The sequence below is a fragment of the Rattus norvegicus genome, chromosome 19 (genome assembly GCF_021556685.1).
Source record: "Rattus norvegicus strain SHRSP/BbbUtx chromosome 19, alternate assembly SHRSP_T2T, whole genome shotgun sequence".
Classification (NCBI taxonomy): Eukaryota; Metazoa; Chordata; class Mammalia; order Rodentia; family Muridae; genus Rattus; species Rattus norvegicus.
Window position 1 is genome coordinate 40,213,390 of NC_141552.1, and position 23,933 is coordinate 40,237,322.

Below are 23,933 nucleotides of genomic sequence, written 5' to 3' on the forward strand. Positions count from 1 at the left end.
CCCCAGGTGTGGAGGAGACCTCCAGATGAAAAGAAAACACAATAATGCTTCCACCAAATGGTGATAAGTTAAAATAGGAAAGAGTTTCATAAGGACCCTGGCAAGCAAAATAACTTGTTTTGCCTTTTACAAATGGCAAATGTGGACTTCTGATGCACCTAAGATTCCTTACACAGATCAGAGAAAGAACTGGAAGAGCTTGAAGGGGCTCGAGACCCCATATGAACAACAATGCCAAGCAACCAGAGCTTCCAGGGACTAAGCCACTACCTAAAGACTATACATGGACTGACCCTGGACTCTGACCTCATAGGTAGCAATGAATAGCCTAGTAAGAGCACCAGTGGAAGGGGAAGCCCTGGGTCCTGCTAAGACTGAACCCCCAGTGAACTAGATTATTGGGGAGAGGGCGGCAATGGGGGGAGGATGGGGAGGGGAACACCCATAAGAGAGGGGAGGGGGAGGGATTAGGGGGATGTTTGCCCGGAAACCGGGAAAGGGAATAACACTCGAAATGTAAATAAGAAATACTCAAGTTAATAGAAAAAAAAAAGAAAATGCAATAAACAGAACAGATCTGTTCTTTCTAGAACAACAAAAAAAAGATTCCTTACACAGTCTCCTTGAGATTTTGTATCTTTGAACTCAGATAGCTAAGTGGGCTGAGGGAAATAGTCACTGGGAAAAAGAGTAGGGAGGCTACAGGTTATAGAAGCAGAGAGCATTATTCAGTCTCAGGACAGCAGAAGACAGTAAAGATCAATACAGGGCTTCAGGAAGATATGCTCTGTGGCTAAGTGTCATAATCACAGGCTCTATCCACCCCAAAACGTAGCATCGTGCATGTCTTGATATGTGTATGACATGGCAAAATCCGTGTCTCCTGGAAAATGCCTTAGTGGTGAATTGGGGTCAAATCCAAGTCACAAAAGTTAGAAGTGCCTATAGCCAACTGGCCTAGCAAGCCACTGCGTGTCTGTCCCTTACATCGTGCACACAGGCCCAGGTTCACATCAATGGAGCCTTGTGCTCACCTGTTAGGGAGGAACTGTATGAAGAAAGGGAGAGGGGAAAGAAAGGGCTGGCATGGATGTATATGACCTCACTTTAATAATTACCGTGATGACAGATGAGAAGGAAGGCTTTACTCATTTACCATAATTTACATAGAATTCTCAGACAGAGAAGACAATAGCACACTTTTGAAGCTCTCATGATGCAAGTGCACACTTGGATACTTGGAAAAGCACCCGAACGATGGTGATAGATACAGTATTTATGGATTATGAGGCCACAGAATGTAGTCTCAAGAAGAGACATATGATGTACTGGGATAATTTTTGAAGTAGCTTTTACTCCAAGGACATACAAACAATTCCATGGATGATAAGCCTGAAAATACTAGGAGAGGAAGTCTATGACACTCACAGGAACTAAGGCTCAACAATACTTCAGGGGGAACGGTGGGGCAAAGAAGCAAACGCCACTATGTCTGATTGATAGTGTCCATTAGCGCACACTGACTGCAAGAAGCCAGCAACAGCCAGAAAAGTAGCTCGATTTTAAAATCAGCATGGAAAAACACACATGAGCCATTCGGAGAGTGCTTATGTGTGACAAGTGTAAGATCCAGCATAACTCATGACGGGTGTGTTCCGTCATTTAAAGCAAGGTCTACAGTGAGAAAATAAAGATGGAGAGGAAAGCACATGAATAAAGAATCAGTGTGTGACCCCCACCCCTCCCCTCAGGGTTCGTAGACCATCATGAAAGAGGAGGTGGAAAGATTGTAAGGGAGGATGGTCAGGGAAGGCATAGGAAGATGTGTCTTCTGGACATGACAGGACCACTGTACTCGTGAATGCCAGCCATGGTTGTCTGTGCAAGAGTGCATGGGACAAGCCCAGTCAGCTCTCCACAGAGTAGAAGGGGCTCACCACTAACTGAGGAGCCGTGGACAAACGGTAGCCCCTGGGGAAAGAAAAGCCCATTTTCTTTAAGGCCAACAATGTTTCAGTGGATGGTCCATACTCGTGAGTGTGTGGACAGTGGAAATTGGACTTGGTAAGTTATGAAGCAAAAGACAAAAGAAAAGGAGGGCATGGAGTGGGAAAGGGGTGGGAAGCGTGGTGGGTCCTGGGGGAGTCAGGGGAGGTGACTATGATGGATACACACTGTGTGGAGACATGGAATTATCAAAGAATAAACACAGGCATTATATCAGAAAGATCAGTGGGTGAGCTTGGAAACAAAGCAATCACAGAAAAGCAGAAACCCGAAGCCAATCTGAGCAGCCTAGGGTAAGGAAAATATCAATAAAGTTGTGCTTCCAAAAGTCGGTTTTAACAGTGAGCAGTAGAATACTAGTTTTTTTGATTAGTGTGAAAATACTATGAAGGAGAGCTACTTAATAAGAAAAGATTGAATCTTGTTAAAGACGTGTAACTTGTCATATTAGATCCTGAAACAGCCTGTGGAAAACCACACCTGTGATTATGCAGCTTCGAGTCTTCAGCAGTTTCGTGTAGACGCACGACATTTAGTTAGGATAACGCTCTAGCTGAATAAACTACTTTAGGGTGCGCAGCACAGCAAATGAGATAGAACATTTAAGTCTTGCTAACAGCTCTTGCTCATTCCATTGGAGTGTCAGGAAAACAAGCAGACGTTTGATTGGTCATGGGCATCCCTGAGGAGGGACCGTAGGAAGATCAGGATCTGCAGGAAGAGGAGGAAGGCAAACATCTGACGTGCTTCTCACACTGGAACTCCCAAACCCCTAAGGTAAGATATGAACAAAGGGGCCTCTTGTCCTCACACTAGTGCTCCTCGAAAGCCATTCTGGAAACCACTGCATGTGCACTGTATGATGTCTAGAAAGAGTGTAATTATGGGTCAGGAGACAGCTCAGTGGGTGAAGGGGTCTTGCCATCAAGACTGATGTGATGACCTGAGCTCTATTCCCAGGACCCACAGGGCAGAAGGAAAGAACTGACTCCCAGGAACTATCCTATGAACTCCACACTCCTGCTGTGGCTTCTGTGCCATCCCGCACATAAAACAAACAAACGAACAAACAAACAAACAAACAAATAAATGCATAGAGAATATACTCAGAGCAAGTGTGTCCATATACAGGAAATTGCCAAGTGTCAATGTGGCCCCATTTGTGGTTCCACTTAAGGACAGTCAGATGTCTATAAACTGAGGCACTTTACCCACACTTGCAGGTTCTGCTCGGAGAGCCTTCTCACTCCCACTGTCCTAGTCGCCAACTTCTGTGAGCCTTTCAAGAAGGATTTCTCAAGAGATGTTGAGCTCTATCTGAGCATCCAGTCTTTTTTATCCATTTTCTCAGTCACTTCTTCATCCTCTTGAGATCATTAAACCAATTCCCTGGATGCTCTTTTATTCCGTATGTATTTCTAATAAACAGTCTTAACGTTTGTGTTGTTTGGTGGAAAGCCATAGATGGTGCACATCTCTGTGGTATACTCTTTTCTGCTTAATAGACTTTTAAACTCAAGAATTTTGCAAGCCATTTTCTCCACATGAAGCACCTTTCATGGAGTCGATTCCACTTTTATTTTTAGGACACTTGCGCAGGTGCGACTAAAAAGGGATTTTTCTATGAAAGCTGCGGCTCTTACGCAATCCTGGCTAGGTTGATTTAATTAGGATGTTCAAAGAAAATGCCAGACACTGTAACAGCAAGTTAGACTTAGGGAGAAAACTTAAAGTGATTGGAGCATTCTTTTCAGGGGGGGGGTTCCCCATGTCTCCATGCTAGAATGTTACTGCAGATTCTAGAATTCTGTGGGAATTTGACCCATTCTCTTACCACTGGTCAAATTTAAGGTAAATGGGATGTGCCTCTGGCTCCCTGTTCCCTCTGGCCATATTCAGATTGCTGAGTGTGTCCTGGCCAATCACAGCATCTTCTTTAGACTTTGATCTTTAAGATCTTTAAGCGGATATAGCACCGATAAAAGCCAGAAGTGATTTTGAGCACCACTGAGAGGATATTTCATCACCGAGCATCGTTTCCAAGGAGCTGCCTCTGCACACACAGCATGGACTCCCATTGTCTCGTCAGGTCTGCCTTTCGAGCAAGGAGGATATGGTAGTGTGTTTTTCAGGAACCAAGTTACAGGGAAAGAAGGGATGGTTTACTTGTTTGCAACGCCAACACAGAGGCCTCTGTCTCCTCTGCACCAGAGAAGGCGACCGCACTACTCACCGGCAGGGCAGGATCCTGACCACATCGCTGGGCTTGTATCCTTCTATGCAGACTGCACAGTTATCAAAATCAGACTCTGTTTCCTGCAACAGAAGAAGCAGAAGGGCCAACTTTAGCTTCCAAACTGAGCAAACGCTGTCATAAACCAAGGAGAGCTCTCCTGGGGCCAGCCTCTCAGCCGCATTAACACTGGTCTTCTCAATCAATAATTCACCGACTGGCTTAGTTTTCCTCCCTCCCCACCGTCCCTTGTTTCTACTCTGAGAGCTTTTGTGAGGAAAATGTCATCCACATATGCTGTTCCTAAAATGCTGTAAATATCTTTCAACCCATTCTGAGGAGTGATATTTATCTGAATGACTTATAATCTACTCTGTCCTCTGTCATGCAAGGTTTATGTTAGATGTAAATAAAAATAGAGTTTCAGTTGTTTTTTTTTTTTTTCTGTATGCAAACCTAAGAGTGGCAACTCATGGCTTACTTACGCCATCATGCTGGTATATTTTACTCTCCAGCTGAGCGGGGAAAGACACTGATGCAAATATTTCTAAATTCAGCTTGTGTTCAGGTAAGGGCACCTGGATGTGTATAAGTTGCCCTCAAACCTTATTTTTTTTATTTATTTATTTATTTATTTATTTATTTATTTATTTATGAGATGGAGTCTCTCACTGAACCTGGAGTTCCTCTGCTTGGTTGGATTGAATGGTCAGCCGGCTGCCTCCTGACTTGACCCCAACAAGCAAGCATCTCACTTTAATATGAGTGTTGGGGATCGGACTCAGCCAGGGCAGGCATTTCACCAACAGAGCCATCGTCCCAAGGCCATGGCTATCCTTTTAAATGAAGTTTCTCTTATGAATCTCAACGTCACTTTGATATCATTTAAAATGATGGCATCTAACTTGTGAGAAAAATCAGTTATACAGGGTAAGCACCCGATGTTCATGTGAGTCCACTCCTAATCACCAGGGAGTGCTGAGCTCACATGCTGCACTGCCATCCATTGCTAAGTCATCCTCAGAACCCACAGACTTGGGCCGTTGGCCTCTTCTCCCTTCCTGGATGTGCACGATGACGACCCTCGGCTTCAAGGGTCTTATTCTACAGTGGCAGAGGCTGGCAGGTGACTTTGGGGCTCCAAGTCTTAGAGTTCAGAAGAGCATAAATATCATTTACGCATTTATACTCTAAACTGACGTGGTGAGCACAGCTCAGACTGGAAACCTACCCTCGTTCCGAGGACTTCTGGGGAAACTTTCGGGGGTCATATTAAGAGTAATCACTTGAAACAGGGTAAGCAAATACTGACTGAAATACTGAAGTTTTGTTTCCCGCTTTTCATTTTCCAGTGACTGCTAGGAAGCTTCAACTGAAACTTAAGACCCATTGTTGCCGCGTGTTTCAAGGGACACCTTCCTGTGCTTGCCTCAGCCACACTTGGTTTATTTTTTTCTGAGACAGGGTCTATGCATACTGGCTAGTCTGGAACTATGTAGACCAGGCTGGATTAGAAACCCCAGAAACCTATGTGTCTGTGCTTCTCGAGGGCTGGGATTCAAGGGGTGAATAACCACAGCTGGTTTCTCACACACCTTTGGAAGTGTGCATCTAATGCATATGATGCTGGGTTTCACTGTGGCATTTCCACACATGTGTATCACACACACTTCAGTTTTCTTCACTTCCCACAACCTCCCCACCCTCCCTCTCATTCCACGGGTCCTCTTCTTTTCCTCAAGTAGGGGCCCCTCCTACTTACGAGCCATCTTGAAAAGTCTAGATTCTGAGTATGAGAGAAAATGTGGTAGTCGTCTTTTTGCATCTTGCTTATCATGAGGAATATAATATTTTCATCTCTTATCCTTCAAATGACGTATTTTCATTCTTCTTAACATCTCAATAACACTCTACCATGTATACGTATCACATTTTCTTAATCCATTCATTTATTGATGGGTACTTAGGCTGACTCTACAATTTGGCTCTTGCTGAACACTTAACTTCATAATTTCTCATGTTTTGTTGCCAACAAACTGCATGTATTATCTAAACACTGTGCTTAATACAAGGTTTAAGGGCTTGGTGTGTATAGACAACAGAGATCCACAGCTACCCCTGCTTCCCTCTCCTCTCTGTCTTCCACTTTGTGGAGAGTTCCTTCACTATGCCCTCACCAAGTAAAAGATGCTCTCACCTTGTCACCCTTCCTGATGGTCCTGACTTGGAGCTTGCTGATGGCTTTCTTTGCGGCATCTCCCAGTCGGCGCTGAAAAATGCAAAGCCGCCCGTTAATCACAAAGACGTGTGCTTCCTGTCTTCCCTTTTTACAGCCTGTCATGAACTGGAGCAGCTGAAACCATGCACACACGGCATGAATGTTATGGGCAATGGGTGGAAGACACGGAGCCTGGGCATTTGCATGGCCCATGCAAACACTGTCAGATAGACTTCCCTGTTCCAGGTGGTAGGCTCATGAAATAGCAGATGAAATAGAAACTTCCTAGCATAACTTCAGTTCAGGCTATATCTGCACAGATGGGCAACTAGAAAAAGCCAAAGTATTTCCCAGCTTGTGGAAATAGCTGGCCGGTGTGTGACGTGAGAAAACAGTGTTTCTTTTTCTGCTGTCAAGGCCTTGTGCTTGCACGAGCCTTTCGATCGGCTCATATAGACCGAGCGATGCCACCTGCCGCCCACTACTCCATTGTCTTCTCCCTGTGTATGCTCTTGAGTATGCTGTGCAGAGGGAGGGGACGGCTCAGTGTGTAAAGCTGTTGACAGGTAAGCTTGGGCTCTGAGTACAGAGTCCCAGGACACCTGTTAATGCTGCAGTCGCATCCCAAGTGTGTGACCCTAGAGCTGGAGCTCTCTGGGCAGTCAGTCTAGCCAATCAGCAAGTGCCAGGTTCAGAGAAGAGAGAGAGAGAGAGAGAGAGAGAGAGAGAGAGAGAGAGAGAGAGAGAGAGGCCCACCTACTTCTAGCCTCCACATGCATTTGAGTTATTATTTTTGTTCATTCATACATGAATGTGCACACACCCACAGGAACATGTATATTTAACACACACACACACACACACACACACACACACACACACACCCATAGAATTTAGAATTTAGGTTAGCAAATAATTACAAATCACATGCCTGGTGAACCATTACCACCCATGTCTAGAAAGAATACACCATACCCTGATGTTGCACAGAGAAAATTGCTGTCCTGATGAACCCAGGAATGGTAAGGCAGTGAGAGAAGGGTGTGGGAGCGAACTCTTGCTCTGTTGAGGGAAAATGGTATTTCTGTGTGTGCTCTCAAGTTCTCTGCACATCTTTGCCCTACTCTTAGCCTGTGTACTTCTGTCCTGTAATGGGTACAGCTGCAGCAGTGAAATGTATTTGAAGGATTCACATTAATATGGGATTCACCTTTTCTGATGATGGTGATGATGATGGTGGTGGTGATGATGATGATGATGAACTTTCTTTATATCTCCTAGCAAGATCCTCTATTGCCCACCTCAGTGGTGCCTCATAGGGCACGGCACAATTGCAGTCCAGCATTTGTTTTTATGACAAACGTCTGCTACATTTTTAACATAAGCACCTTAAAAGCATACTTGTGTTTATTTTTGTATCCCATTGCTGCCCCAGCGTGTAGAATACAGTTGCCTTCATTAGTGGGCATTGATCACTTAACACACACATACGTAAGTACACACAAACTTTTATTTTGTCCTTTTGCTTTCTACTAGGTGGTCTGGGTTGGTTTTGAACTCAAAATCTACTCAGAGTTTCTGTAGATAGAATGGTACTGAAAAATAATTCCCCCCAATTCCTACCCTGTGTAGCTTATCTAGAATTATTTCCACAAACCATTAGTAAATAGAACATTCAAATGGTAGACTTCTTCTAAAGCATGGAACTAACTTGAGAAATTAACTAGGAAATGGGAAAACTTCAAAGGAGTCATAATGGTGCATGTTGTAAGGCAGCAAAGTTGAGGAAAAGCTGCCAGTCCTGACCAGCAGCTGCCAGTCCTGACCAGTAGCTATCGTGGACTGGAAAAAAGGAGAAAGCATTGACATTATTTTGTTCTCAGGAGTAAATGCCATGAATCTGCAGGTCCTTACACTTAAAATTAGACATCTGAATCCCAGAGAAAGATGATGATGATGATGATGTGTGTGTGTGTGTGTGTGTGTGTGTTTTGCTTATAAATATGGCTGTGGGTCATGTGGTGTTCACAGAGGTCTGAAGAAGACATGGGATCCCCTGGAACTAAGGTTACAAACCCTTGTAAGTTTCCATGTTGATGCTGAGAACCGACCTTGGGTTCTATGGAAGAATGGCCGACGCTCTTAAGTGCTGCGCCAATCTTTCCAGTACCATGAAATGTCACTTGCTTTTCTTTCTAAAGCCCAGAAAAATTTGCAGTTATGTTTAATTGGTATTTTAGAATACTGTGTTAATCTTTCAATCACTTCATTTAAGAATTTTAATTTCCGATGACTGAGTGGATAATTAAATAGAAAACAGTATTTTCAAACAATTGCCACAGGACCATCCTCAACTTCAGCTAGTCTAAGAATAATCTGTCTTCCTTCCTCTTCCTTGTTTTGCTGTGCCAGGGTCTCCCGAGGGACCCCAGGTTGGCAGAAATTTCCCATTTCCCCTATCATTTTCCTGACTGCAGAGATGAGAGGCATGTTTCCTGTCCCACCACATCTGGCTAAAAGTAATATTTTCAAAACTATATTTCATTTAGAACATTTTTAAAAGCAAATCACATATGCTCTTAAGCATGAGCATGTAAGATAAATTAGGAAGAAAGTCTTTAAATTTTGACTCTTTAGTCCTACCTTTGTCTACATCTACATAAAAATTAGAGAGCTTTGTTTGTGGTCTGGAGTCTGAACCCTGAGTCTTAGGCATATCAGGCAAGCAGGCCGGCACACTACCATCGAGCAATGCCTTTGACCAACGTTTGAAGACATTTTCTTTCTTCCTGAGAAAAGGCTCTCTCTATGCCCATTAAAAGGACCTTGCACGCTGCCTTTCCAAAAACAGCAAGAGTAAAGCCCATGCGGGAAATGAGAAGCAAACTGATGTTAAGGCACCTAGGGTCATGGCCAACAAGACAGCTCGTGGTTAGGGAATTAGAAAGACTGGCTCCACTCCTGCCAGTTGTATGAGCTCAGTCCAGAGGGCGAAAGTGGCTTCCTGAGTCATGTAGGAGGGGGATGCCTAAGTTCCTGGGACAGCGGGAGAAGTGGAAAAGTGCGGAGGATGTGCATGAGGTCATGGAAGCCTCCTCTTCTGGGAGTCTTGAGAAATCACATGGCTCTCAAAGGTGTCTCGGCAACTGAGAGGCCGTTAGGCAGACACTTGGAGGTTACCTGGAGTGAGGTAGAGCTTAGCGTGTTGGCTTCCATTAGCATGTCTGGTGTCATTACTACCTTAAACCTCTGGGTCATTTCCTGACCAGTCTGTACATAGGCACGCTAATTATTTAAGCTGCGTTCACCTGAAGCTGGTAGCCCTTCCCCTTTAAGGACAAAGACACCGAGATAAAGAGCCACTAGGATTTGGAGCTGGAAAGATGGCTCAGGGATTAAAGTACTTGCTGAAGCTTGAAGACCCAAGTTTGGATCCTCAACACTTAGGTAGAAAGATGGGTGCGGTGAGCACCCCTCTAACTGTAGTGCAGTAGAGTGGGGGAGGGGAAGGCTCAGGGGGCCGATTCCCGGCACGCAGCCTGGGCTTCTCCGTCAGTCAGTCTCTGGCTTCTATATGTGTTTGTATGGGTAAATCAGAGATACACTGCATGCATGTACCCTGAACCACTAAGATTTACAGAGACATCCCACATCATCAATAGCCTTTGAGCCTTTACAACATCCTGTCCCAGACTGGACTCTGGGATTGGAGCCTGTCTATCTAGCAATTTCCCTAAACTGGCTGAGAACAGGAAGCCTTGGACAGAGAGCTTGCTCCGGAAAACAAAGAGCTCATCTCCAAATGGGAACGGAGCTGCCCCCTGAGAAACTGTTCTGAGGTAATGACTGACCAAAGCCCACTTTGACCAAGATGTGTAACTACCTATGCTTCTCTCCCCTTCAGCTACAATTGTGGAGTCCATACTGTGGAGGACAGGCAAGTGTTGGCTGCCTCACCCCCACTCCGCCAAACTGTTTCGTTTGTTTGTTTGTTTTTTTCCCATGTTGAGTAGAATCCTTTTCTGGTCTTCCTGGTGACCTGCTGCTTGATTTCTAGGGCGAGTGGCTGGATTTGACATGTTAAATCTACCCAATGTCAGGCTCCCTGTGGCTCTGGGACTCTGGCAGCAGAGTTAGGAAGGACATATTTCATCCAACTGTTGTGAGAGATATGTTCTCACAGATTCATCACTCTCGGTGCATTTTCTTTAAACCAATCCTCACTCTGAACATTACAATAGATAATATCTCTTCTGAGGAGGAGAAGGAAGAGGAGGAGGAGGAGGAGGAGGAGGAGGAGGAGGAGGAGGAGGAGGAGGAGGAGGAGGCCACCATTTTAGTAATGTTCCAGAAAAGATATGACGGCCAGCCCAAACTGGCAGGGGCAGAACAGACAGCCCAGACTACAGGACACAGTAAACTCAATTTCTGAGACATCTATCATAGACTAAGTAGCCAGGTAGTGTGAACTTCTTGTTTTGTACATGGAGTAATACAATAAGGGGGAAGTTCTGCACCCGTTTGCATATCACATATCTGTATATGCCAGTGTTTGCTTCATGTGTGAACACCTATGTGGGTGTGCACCATATGATACCACAGTTTCTGATGTTCTCTAATCATTCTACACTCTGCCAACCAGACTAGATGGGCCAGCCAGCGAGGCCCAGGCCCCACCTGTCTCTTCTGCTCCAGGATTGGGTTTGTAACCATGCACCGGCATGCTGGGCTTGTTTACTTTTTTTAATGTGAGTTCTGGAATGTGAACTCAGGTCTTGCTGGTTCCAAGGCGAGCATTTCCTAGACTGTGATTCCCTCGGCTTTTCAAGAGACACTGAAATCACAAGAGGAAAAAGACACAGCCCTGCTTTCAATGTCCTAAAAGAGTACACTTTTAAAACTGGTATTTGGGACTTTCAAAATTCAAATGAAAGAGATGAAAACTACAACTGGGACTTCTTCAAGTTACTCATGCCCCACCACTGAGCCAGGCCCTCGGGCCCCAAAGCGTAAACTCTGTTTATTGAGACAGCATGCCAACAGGAAACCCTGGCTGGCCTGGTGTGTAGACGCAGACTCTGAGTGCTGGGATTAGAGGCATGTGCCACCATGACCAGCTAGACATGGGACTTGCTCCTCAGCAGGCGGTGTTAGTGGGAGATGCCAAGATCCACAAGAATGCTGATGTACTCCCCATGGCATCCATCGACGATTTCGTAGTCTCCCTAATTATCTAGAGAATACTTTTGTTGTAGTCCATAATCAAGCCCATGAAGATAAGACCATGCATATTTAATATACTGTGTCACATGGAAATGAAAAAAATAACTTCGGTGTTTCTGGTCCAATACGGCTATTAATTTCACTGTAGTGAATTGGATACAGTGGCATATCTTGTCTGCTCTCTCCGTATGCCCCCCCCCCCTCTCTCTCCATTTTTACAGACAGGATTTTTCTGTGTAGCCCTGGCTGTCCTGGAAATTGCTCTGTAGACCAGGCTGGCCTCGAACTCATAGAGATCTACCTACCTTTGCCTCCCAAGGGCTGGAATTAAAGGCTTGCGCCACCACCCGGCCTCTCTCTCTTATTCTCTTGTCACTTCATGGTTGCCATGAACTGAGCAGCTTTCTCTCTCATACGTTCCTGCCCCCATGATGTTTTACTTGTGACAGATCCATAGCAATTGAGCAAGCCAGCCATGGCTTGAAACCTGTGAAACTCTGAGGTAAAACATCGTCCCTCCATCTTCACCGTCTTAGGTTTTCTGTCACATCAAGGAAGAGACACAAAGTGACCGGGACACGCCTCTTGTGGCTTGGAGTTTTGCCTTCGGTTTGTTTGTTTCTTTGGCTTTTCTTCTTGGTGTTCCTGAAGACTGGGTCCAAGACACCACACGTGCAGAGTTACTCTACCGCCCAGCTACATCCTTGGCTTCGAGTGTTCAACTAAACCAAATACGAAGCGGGAAGCAGCTCCTCTCCACCCCTGTGTTTCATGGAGTCAGAGTGGAAAGCGCACATGTCGGGACTTGAGGTATCTCTCTGTGTCAGGGGCATCCCCCACTGTTTTGGTATGGTTGGTAAGTTTATGGATTTCTTATAGAGCAAGGAATTTCAAATTCTGCTTTTTGGTGAAGACCGTCAAGAGGAGGGCATGCTGGTAATTAGATTTATTCATCGCATTGCTCTATACAGGTTAAAAAAAATCAAAGTCAAGGTTATTGGCAATTTTTGACCGCAGTGAAGAAAAATTGCTTTATGGAAAAAATAAGGATGAACTATATATTAAAAGAAAAAAGTGGGCTGGAGAGATGGCTCAGTGGTTAAGAGCACTGACTGCTCTTCCAAAGGTCCTGAGTTCAAATCCCAGCAACCACACAGTGGCTTACAACCATCTGTAATGGGATCTGATGCCCTCTTCTGGTGCGTCTGAACAGCTATAGTGTACTTATATATAATAAATAAATAAATCTTTAAAAAAAAAGAGAAAAAAGTCCTATAAAACCTATATAAAGGTTGTTATGTGAGCACATGCTCCATCAAACTCAACGTACTAAAATGGCAATCTAAATGTTTAGGAAATAGGGGCGAATGGGACACTTTTGGAGAACAGATACAGAACACACAAAGGTGGAACCTGGTGAAATGTGGGCTCAGAAGACCACACCCACAAGCATGGCTCAGTTGATGTGCTCAGTTCTTTGGCCCAAAGGACACTTGAAGGCCCCAGAAGCAGTTTCAGAAGCAAAGTGTCACGCAGAACTTTTTCTGTTCCCCAGAAATAAGTCATAGAAGTCAGAATTCCTCTTCTCCGGGGTGAGTCACAGGAGCCAGAGTTCCCCTTTGCACGACAAACCAAACAAACGTGAAACCTGCAAAGGTCACATTTGCTCCTCTTCCCCGAAAGCCCTCACTTCTGAGAAGTCTGGCTGTACTTGGGAGAAAGGAATGCAACATAGGAAAAAAATCCAGGAAGAATCTGAGCTGGCACGGCTGCCCTCACCCAGTCCACCGCCAGGCAGTTGTGCTGTTTGTCCAGTCACACGTTTATGCTGCTCTCTACTTTCATTGACCCTAAGGACAATGGTGGACTTTATTCCCCGGCTCCTTTGGTCTTGTAAAGTAAACGAATGTAAAGCGATGAGGTCTAATTGCTGTGCTGATTTCTTTAATGGTGCTTGCGTTAGTGTCGTGAGGTTGTGATCTCTATGAGGAAAGACACTGCTTTGTATCACGGTAGCAGCATCAACAGTGGAGAGACTAGGAAGATACTACGTCATATTACATAGGCCGGGCTCAGGACTCAGACCTCTCGTCCCAAGTACCCAACTCTGCCCTATGCTTCTAATGATTAAGTGGTGCCCTGGAACTGGTGTTTCCCACACTCCTATATCCATCTCTGACTTCTCTTCCCAAGATGAGGAGTTGTAGTGAAAAACCTCCCATGGCATTTCTGCTCCGGTAGCGGATAAGCTTCTAAATTTAACGTTGCCGAATACAGTGTCCAAACCAACCCCACTGGGCCTCTTCTGCCTTCCCCACTTGTAGTAGATGTTTGAAACTGAGCCCATTACACCCTTGATTCCCGTTTCTCTTGAACATATTGTAGTTGTATCGCTTCTGAACCAAAATGGAGCCCTCTCGAGAATACACCGAGAGTGAGTTGATAATTAGACTGTGTGACACTGTGGCGTATAAAAAGAAACACACATTTCGTTCTTTACATTTTGTTCTTTATCTTAGTTCCCCCTCAGAGCTCCCTAAATGCCTGCAATTTAGTGATGGGAGTAGCAACGTGAACCCAGTCTCATTATTCAAAACAAGCACCTTGCAGTCACCCTTGGCTTTGTATTAAAAAGGTGGCTTTTGGAAAGTCCCTAAGGATAGGGCTGGCCACCTCAGAACCTTGTGGTTAGAAGCGTGGGATGTTTAGACCCTACCACCACACGTGTTCCGAGTGCAGCACTGTCTGCTGATGCCATTATAACACGAGCTCTGCAGGCAGAGATCTTGACTGTGTAACGTGTTGGAAATAAACCTCTCTCTGTCTCTGTCTCTGTCTCTCTCTGTCTCTCTCTCTCTGTCTGTCTCTCTGTCTGTCTGTTTCTCTCTGTGTCTCTGTCTCTGTCTCTGTCTCTCAGGAGAGGAGAGGCTGAAGGTGGGGTCTATCACCAATGAACAATGACTTAATCCATGCCCCCCCGCCCCCCCGAGGTAATAAAACCTCCTGGCATCCCAAAACAGGGCTCTGAGAACTCCCAGTTTGCCGAGCACGTGGAAGCTGTCCACTTCAGACAGGATAAAAAGAGTTCTGTATCCTGCCTTCCATACTGAGCGTCCTACCCCTTCACCTGGCTGTCTCCAAGCTGTAAATTTTAGAATGAACAGATAAACATTAAGCCAAGAGCTTGCCTGTGGACACTCTGTGGAAACCTAGACTTGACACACGTAGGGCAGTCTTGGTAGACGCCTTTACCGTGGGGGTCTGACTTTGTTGTCAGAATGGACCTAGAGTGTAGGGGCTTGGGGAATTGGTTAATGTAGGAGAGACCCCTGTGTTTGGGGCAAGTGTTTTCAGTTGAGTGGAAGTATAAGAGGAAAAGTAGGCTGTCTTCCCGTCCCATGCAGGAAGGAACAGCAGGTGTGCAGGAGGAACTTCCAACAGTGCCATAATCTGACCTCTTAGCCCTTTATGGCACCATAGGTCCTACCGTCCACAGTATCCACGTGCCTTCCCTCGTAGGTCGCATGTCTATTTTAAAGCGTGTTCTTATTGGTGCCACACTAATACAAGCTGTGAGGCAGAGCCCTTGTCTGTGTAACAAATGTGAAAATAACTAAGACATATTTATACACACATAGGCATTTCTGGAAGCACTCACAGGATATGGTCAGAGTTATTCCCTCCCTGAAAGACTGTGGGATAACTGCTAAGGGAATCTGGTGTGGGAAGGGAAGGAAACCTACTCTGAAATGCATCTCTCATTTTATTGTTATTATTATTGTATTAAAGAAGTATTTATTTATTTTATGTGTGTGAGTACACTGTAGCTGCCTTCAGACACACCAGAAGAGGACATCAGATCCCATTACAGATGGTTGTGAGCCACCATGTGGTTGCTGGGATTTGAACTCAGGACCTCTGGAAGAGCAGCCAGTGCTCTTAACCCCTGAGCCATCTCTCCAGCCCTCATTGCTATTCATTTTTTACTATGCCTATACATTATTGTTTGAAAATTTGAAAGCACTTTGTAGAATATTAGTTTCGTACACAAAACAAAACAGAAAAACAAACAAAAATCCAAAAACCGACTAGATTTTTACCTCTACAGTGACATTTTAAAGAATTTGGTTTTGTTTTCAGGCAGGGCCTTGGTGTCTGTTTTGCTTTGAGGTCATGGCCATGCATTAGCTGGATCTTATATTTATAGCCCTCCCTTTTCTTGTACTTCTAGAGAAAAGTGGGAAAGACAATCTCCTTTTGTTTCAAACTATGTCTTAAGAACTAAAAACCTCCTATCCAGACTCACACGTGTAAGAAATGAGCTTTTTACACTTAAACACTATCTTCCAAGAATTCTTTTCTCCGTCCATTAAAAGTGACTATAGTGACCTCCTTCTGATAATGCCACATATTTCTTGTTTGGTTCTCACAGCAGGACCCCAGGCCTGACATGCCATCCCACTGCCCTCACATTTGAGGAAACCAAGGCCTGGGCAGGAAACAGCTCAGGCAAGTTTATGCCCCTGGGTATCATCAAATGTTTGACCCATTCTGACTCTGCAGTTGCTGCCTTCGGCTTCTTCCCTATTTCAGGAATCACAGCCCAATAGCCAAGTCTTCCCGTTGTAGTTCTTGTCCTCTGCACCATCATCTAAAAGACCTTGCTGTGAATACCAGGGAACCTCACTCCCTGGACAACTGCCCTGGCATGACTGTCTCTGTGCACAGTACAGCAGGGGAAGTCACTATCGTGTAAGATGCTGAGTAATTTTATTTTTAAAATATAAACTCCACCAAGTCCAGTGGACACCTACGACAGGCTAATTCAAGCCCAGTCCTTCCCAAGTTCCTGATGGCAGGATGTTTCCTGGTGTGAAATGAACTCCTTTCCCGTTTCCTCCCGGACTGTGATCCTATAAAGAGCCAAAGACTCACTTCTTCTGAAGGCCAGTGATGCCTTAATAAAAATAAATGATTTAAGTCAACTTGCTGCTTTTTATAGATGCAGCCTGCACAGCTGTGACACTCTGTTCAACAGAGTGGAACACTGTCTATCAAAAGATATTTTTTCCCTGAGTTCTTATTCCATCCTTTAAAAGGGCTAAAAATGTAGCATTCACATTGATCAGGAAACAGGGCTAACTTCTCACATGGTCCCATCACCAGTGGATCTGGGTGATAGCAATATTGTAATTCAAGGAAATTTAACAAATATGTCACAGAGCGTGCACGAGCCTAGAGGGACATGGGCCTTCTATCTATCTGCAGAAGCCAGAGTGATCGAAACGATTACACAACCAACTCAAGACTTAGCTAGTTCACAGCCTAAAGTTTCATTCTTGTCATAAGTACTAACTGGTCACTTAGATTATCCATGGTCATGGTTTACTTATGGCTGTCTAATTAGCTGGTGGCTATCTTTTAAATAACCAATGTATATTTACTTTATGTGGCACCTTATAGGAGCCAGCGGGACCAATCCGTGTTCATTACCTTGTGTCTACCAGTGTTCTATGCACTATTTGCTGCAGAATATTTAGTGGGAACACAGAATTGAACTTGCCTGTAGTCACCCAGCAACCAACATGGCTGTGAGAATTGATTCCACACCCCAGGAACCACTGTCGAAAATTAAATATCCATTCTTTACCAAAATCTCAGTAAAGTTGGGCTAAGTTGACATAGTTATATGCTGGCAAAATTATATGTTTTATAGCAGGAGGAAATAGCTCAACCTGTAAAACTGAATGAGAAATAATATGGTGGAAAATTATTTTTAAAATCTCATTAAATTGGGAATATTCCCTTAAACACTATTGGAAGAGAGGATATCTAATCATGCCAGCCTCATTTATGCAGAGGGGTTATGAGACACGCTGGTGAAATCAAAGGGGATGTTTAAAATTAGAAACAATTAAACCAGCACATAATGATGAAACGCTGGTGAACTGCACACGAAGGCTATGTCAGACTGACTGATAATTTAACAGCGCTCCTGGAGACTGTCAAGAGAAAGGAAAAACAGAACCGTACTTAGAGAGGAGAGTCACCATCACAGTTAGGAGCCTCTCCTGAGTGACCCTAGGAGCGTGAAAGCTGCTATACCAATTCTGAACACAGGCACACAGACACAGAGGAGATAACGTGACAGAGATGACCGCCAGGGACAGTCGTGAGGTGTGCGGTGGTGCTGCTGTTCTTGAAACGATGTGATACTGAGCAGGAAGGCAGCGGGAGAGATCTCCAGACAGGGTCAGTGTCCTGGGGTCTTTATGATTGTTAAAGGAAGCTGGTGCCTAGGAAAGGGAAGGGTAATTGTCAACAAAGCCAGCTGTGAGAATGGCAGGCCATCGTGCTTCATTCATTGTAGTGGAAAGCTCGGTAGGACTTAGTTAGAAAAGGGAAATAGAATGAGGTAGACGAAGAGAGAATGTTTTCTCTAAAGTTTTGGTCTGCAGAAGAACCAGTTATCCCAGCTCTGGTGATAAATTCAAAACTGGATTGAGTCAGTTACTTAATAACAGCAACACATCTTCATGCACCAAAGCACCGTAGGTAAAATAAAAAATGATGGGAATCTGAGAGGAATCCCATATTATAAAAATCCGGTTAATCTCCTTGATCAATCAACGTCTGATATACACTAATAAGAAAGTTTCCTGTCGCGTAACTGAACAAATGTCAGATCACAGAAACGGGCACTTAACAGAAGCTCCATATTTTATACTGCACTTGAAAGCGTTTTATCTTTATAATTTTAAAGTGTGAGGCCATGGGTGGGAATGTAGCATGGTGGTGCGCTGTTTGCTTAGCATGTGCAAGGTCATGGTTTCAACCTCTAGTGTCACAGGAATAAAGCAAAACAGGAACAGGAAGTCACTGAATCACAATAAAAAACTGTAACATTCCCTTGCTAAGGATATCGAAAGCTGTTTTCTTTTTATCTTAATTTGGGTATGTGTGTCTATGTCTCTGTCTCTCTGTCTCTTGAGTGTGTGTGTGTGTGTGTGTGTGTGTGTGTGTGTGTGTGTGTGTGTGTGTGTGCGCGCGCGCGCGCGCGCGCACATATGCCTGTGCTTGTCCTGAGAGGCGCATGCAGAGTTCCCACTTTGTGGGAGTCAGTTCTCTCCTTCCGCTCTGTGGATTCTAAGAATTACATTCAGGTTATCAGGTTTGGTGTCAAGTACCTTTGCCTTGACTTGATATTTCCAGCAAACTACTTTTAAACATTGCTGGTTGAATTAGAAACTGGCTCAACAGTAGATTTTGGAAGACAGAATTGCAGTCATCACAGTTTAAATGCACACAGTCTTAGCCATTAAACTTCCAGGACTTACTTCATAGATATATTGAAAAGAACGCTAAGAGTCACATGTCTCTGTCTCATTTGGAAGAGAAAACATGTTAATAATTTTAATCAATGATTATAAATATGGATTTTTAAATATGACATATGAAGGCAGGGTAGTGCTAGGTGCTCATGAGAAGTGAGAAGGCTGTTTGATTATGTGTTGCGGTGAATTAAATCTCCACGATCATTAATCTCCGAGATGAAGAAGGTACAGCGTTACCTATGCTCTCACTTTGTTTAAAATGAGTATTTATATATGTCAGCATACGCACCTAGACATGTGTAAAATATCCTGAGAAGATACTTTATGGAGAAGTACCTAGTAAGGACTCACGTGGAAGGAAATTGTTTTTCTTTGCATCCTATTATCCAACATCCACATTGTATCCGAGGTTTATATGTTCAAAAATTAACTGCTTTAAAAATAGCTTTTTTAAAAAATTAAAAAAATCTCATTCCGCGCCCCTTCATGTTCCCAAGGTGGAAATCTTGGTTCTTTTGGAGTCCGGTTGTCACCGTTAGTGACATCTAGGCCCCTGTCTGTCTCCCTGTCCATTCTGCTTAAGGAAACAATTGTTTAAAAATGAACAGAGGGTGGGAGTGAGGATAACTCATCAACACCTTAAATGAGGACAGCAGCAAAACATCAGAACTCAAATGCATAGGACATTTCTGGAAAACTGCACAACAGACCTTAGCAGCGTGCACGGGGCGGAGTCAGAAGACACTTGTAATCTCATCCTGTGACGTGGGAAGTACACAGTTTATACCGTGACCTGCGTGGTCTGCACGGAGTTTACAGAGCCGCACTTTTCTTAATGAGCTACTCACCTGGTTCCTGTCCCTGGCATTTGCATACCGAAACCTCTGGATGTAATAAAAGACCAGCCATGCCAGGGAAATGATCATCAGGACAATGAAGGAGATGGAGACAAACACAACCGACGTGCGGCTCACATATTTTTGCAAGTTCCGGGTGCCGATGGTGATGTACATGGTCACGGTGACGTTCCTCTCCAGCAGACTCACTAGCTCCTTCCCTTTGGGCTCAGGAATCATTATAGCCACGATGTCTTCCACACCTGTGGCGAGAGGGGCGAGGAAGCGGGCAATGAGGGTTGGGTGAGGGGAGGTAACCAGAGCGAGAGGTTTGGGAGCGCACCGTCTAAGGGATGGCATCATTTCCTGTGAGCCAGGGCTACGCTATTTTGTAAAGTGCCATCCTTTTGACTGACACTTCCCCAAACTACAGCAATTTGGTCTTGAGGATGAAAAGTCATTTTGTGCCTTTCCCATCACCACCACTGATCCAGAAACAGACCGACTGCAAACATGTATTAAGGACCACCGTCAAACACAGGATATAGAATCTCCTCTAAGGAGCCCCAAGCACCTCTCAGAGGCTCTGCCATGTAAGCTGTCTGTTCACGGTGTTAATAAACTCTGCTAGTAAAATTTTCTTACTGCAAATGCAACCTGATTCAATGTTCCCCTTGAATCCCAAATCTAACTAAACCTTTCATGTTCAGGAATCTTAACAGCCCCTAATGTTACACACACACACACACACACACACACACACACACACACACACACACACACACAGAGCCCAACATTATAAACGCACACTACATACACACATACGCCATACATATCACACACACACACAATTATGTAATGTGTAATCATCGCACACATACACACCACATACCACACACCACACATCACAAGCACACACACACACATACACACACCACACATACCACACACCACCCACCTCATGCACAAACACACACACACCCCACGTGCACCACACATATACATACCATGCACATACACACACATCACACACACACACACACACACACACACACACACACACACACACACACACACACGTCCTGCATAAGTAAAAATTCTACTGCCTAAGGGGCTGCCCTGACTCTATCTGGAATGCATCCTTCCAAAAAGAGTAAAATGACTTTCCACTCCGTGGCAAGGAGTCAAATGCCCAGCTCCCACTACCGACCACAGTCCTCTCTCCCTTTCTCCCATTACATACTCTGTTTACACTCAATTACAGATCCCAAGTACCATGCTTTAAAGTGATTTTTCCCACATGGACACACGCATACCACACACAAGTGTGAGGACCCAGGCGAGCAAAGCCAGGGATTCTTACAGAGCCTCAACAGTATGGCCCGAGTGATGGTCTCAATGGTCTCAATCTACATGACCTACGCAACTTCATGCCAAGCCAAAAGAAGACAGACACTGATTCCGATGTCTCACGTACTTCCGCCTCGTTATCACACTGCTTGAAGGAAGAGGCTCTTTCCGGGGAACTCAGTCAGATGGGTCATTGTCCCTCGTCACGCCACTGTGTGAAAGGCATGTCTAAGGAAGTTGTTCTAAGACCTTACACACAAGGTATTTCATACACATATGACACCAGATTCAAAGGACCCATCCCTGCCTGTCAGTGTGGCTGAGACATGGACCAGAGTCCCACAGTTCAATCTGCAGGAAATGCTGTAAGCTGATTGGTCTACACAGCCCCACTTCCAGGTGGAAATAACCTGTTACCTGAGGTGATCAAATGAAAAGGAGCCCGTTTACTATTTAGTGTGGTGTAGATTCAGGGAAAAATTGAAACCCTGCTGTAGCCAGTCAGCAAGTTGGGACTGGATCACTCACTAGGCTGAGCCAGAGTGTGTGTGTGTGTGTGTGTGTGTGTGTGTGTGTGTGTGTGTGTATGAGTGTGATTATGTGTATATGCTCACATGCATGTGTGCATGCCTTAGTGTGCATATGTGTGTGTGTGTGTGTGTTTGTGGTGTGTGATATGTGTATATATGTGTAAGGTGTGTGTATGTGTGTTATGTGCATGTGCCTGTGTGTGTGCATGAGTGTGCTTATATATGTGTGTGTATGTATAAGTGCATGTGCCTATGTATGTGCATGAGTGTGCTTATGTGTGTGTGTATGCACACATGCATGTGTGCATAAATTAGTGTGCATATGTGTGTGTGTTTGTGGTGTGTGATGTGTGTGTGAGGTGTGTGTGTATGAGTGTGCCTGTGTGTGTGCACAAGTGTGCTTGTGCGTGTGTGTGCATGAGAGAGAGGTGCATGTGTTGGGACTGAGGAGTCAGCTGTGTTATGAGTCTCTTTGACTCTGCTCTCTAGTCTCCCACGTCCTTGACAGTGTTTCACTTGGGCTGATTTTAAAAGTCAACTGCTGTAGATACATTTATTTTTCACTGTGAAGCATTCATTAAGAACCCCCAACAACCCATGGACACACACACAGAAGCAGACTAGCCTCGGGTTGTGTACACACACACACACACACACACACACACGGAAGCAGACTAGCCTCGGGTTGTGTACACACACACACACACACGCACACACACACACAGGGAAGCAGACTAGCCTCGGGTTGTGTACACACACACACACACGCACACACACACACACACACACACACGGAAGCAGACTAGCCTCGGGTTGTGTATACACACACACACGCGCGCGTGCGGGCACACACACACATGCACACACACACACAGAAGCAGACTAGCCTCGGGTTGTGTATACACACACACACGCGCGCATGCGGGCACACACACACATGCACACACACACACACACACACACACACACACACACACACACACACACACGGAAGCAGACTAGCCCCAGGTTGTGTACTTTCAACCTGCCTACAGTTGTCGCACTGATGTTGTGAGACCAGCAAGCACGGGTGAGTGCTCAACCCTCATTGCTGTCTTAAGAATTCCCGAAGCTGACGTTTGAGTTTGAACTTGGCAGAAGTTATCCGCAGTCTGGTAGCCGCTTTTCATGTGTGTCTGTTCTGGCTAATGGCTACATGTGGTCTGGGGTTTTTGAGGGATTAAGGCCGCTCCCAGGTTTTGACTCTACAGAAATACGATCTTCTTTGTGCTCTGGACTAAGCTGGCCTGGGGGTGGGGTTCCTTCCAGAGCTGCAGTTATCTCAGAGATAGGTGAGTACCAGAGACAGCGCCATTATTTTCTAGTTTATATTCTCTAGGCATACTTACTTAAAGCTCTAGATTAGTGTTTTGAAAAGACAGGATGTGGGGGTAAATTAAGAGGCTTGCCACGTCCAGGGAGGAACAAGTTTATATTTTAATGGCCAAATTAATATATCCCTTAATGGCTTCCAGTTTTGATACTTTGGTTTAAAAGGTTTGTTCCCATTCGGGATCACAGAACTACTCATGTGAAAACGGCTTTTCTAAACCACATAGTTTTACTTCCATATTTATATCTTTAGCAACCAAATGGGGTTTGGTAACAAGCACGGTATTTATTCAGCTCTCTTAATGGATAAACAGAGAGGATGGAGATTAGTGTGTGATTTAGTTCCCTCCTAAATTCTCAGCTTTATTTTGTACCCTGTGTTTTCTGTGAGGGTGACCTACTTTTTGGCTGAACCTGCCCCAGGCTTTTAGTCTTAAAGCCTTTAACCTGTTTCCTACCTGGAGGCCTGAATATCCTGGCACTGTTCACCCTGCCTCTAGCGTACAGATTTCCTATTGGGAATTCATGCTTGAGAGGCTGTAGAGTGTAGTCATTAAGACTTGCTCTCTGGAAATAGACAGCGCGCTTTAATCCAGTACGGCACTTAAGACACAGACACTGAAAGTTTTGGATGCTGCAAAGCTCTAAATTATTCATCATCTTTTCCCAGGGATCTGAGAAAACCTTTTCTCTTTCTGCAGGGTAAGGTATAATTAACATTTTAAACTGTTTGTTTTAAACCTAAGTGCATAGTGACTGCTTATTGTCTCCGAAACTGTGAGGACTTCAGGACATACAGCGTCCTCTGAAAAGGGAGAAAGCAGACATGGT

At 44.7% G+C, this 23,933-nt stretch overlaps 1 protein-coding gene across 2 annotated transcripts in view; it reads right to left on the reverse strand.

Annotated features, from left to right (window-relative positions):
- Rnf150 (ring finger protein 150) overlaps positions 1-23,933 on the reverse strand; it is a 223,702-nt gene that overhangs the window by 64,950 nt on the left and 134,819 nt on the right. The window contains exons 2-4 of one of the 2 annotated variants that reach the window (XM_087594971.1): positions 19,990-20,114; positions 6,438-6,509; positions 4,241-4,323 (exon numbers count right to left, since the gene is read on the reverse strand). In XM_087594971.1, the coding sequence (XP_087451097.1) occupies positions 4,241-4,323; positions 6,438-6,509; positions 19,990-20,114 (280 nt within the window). 2 annotated transcript variants of the gene reach the window in all.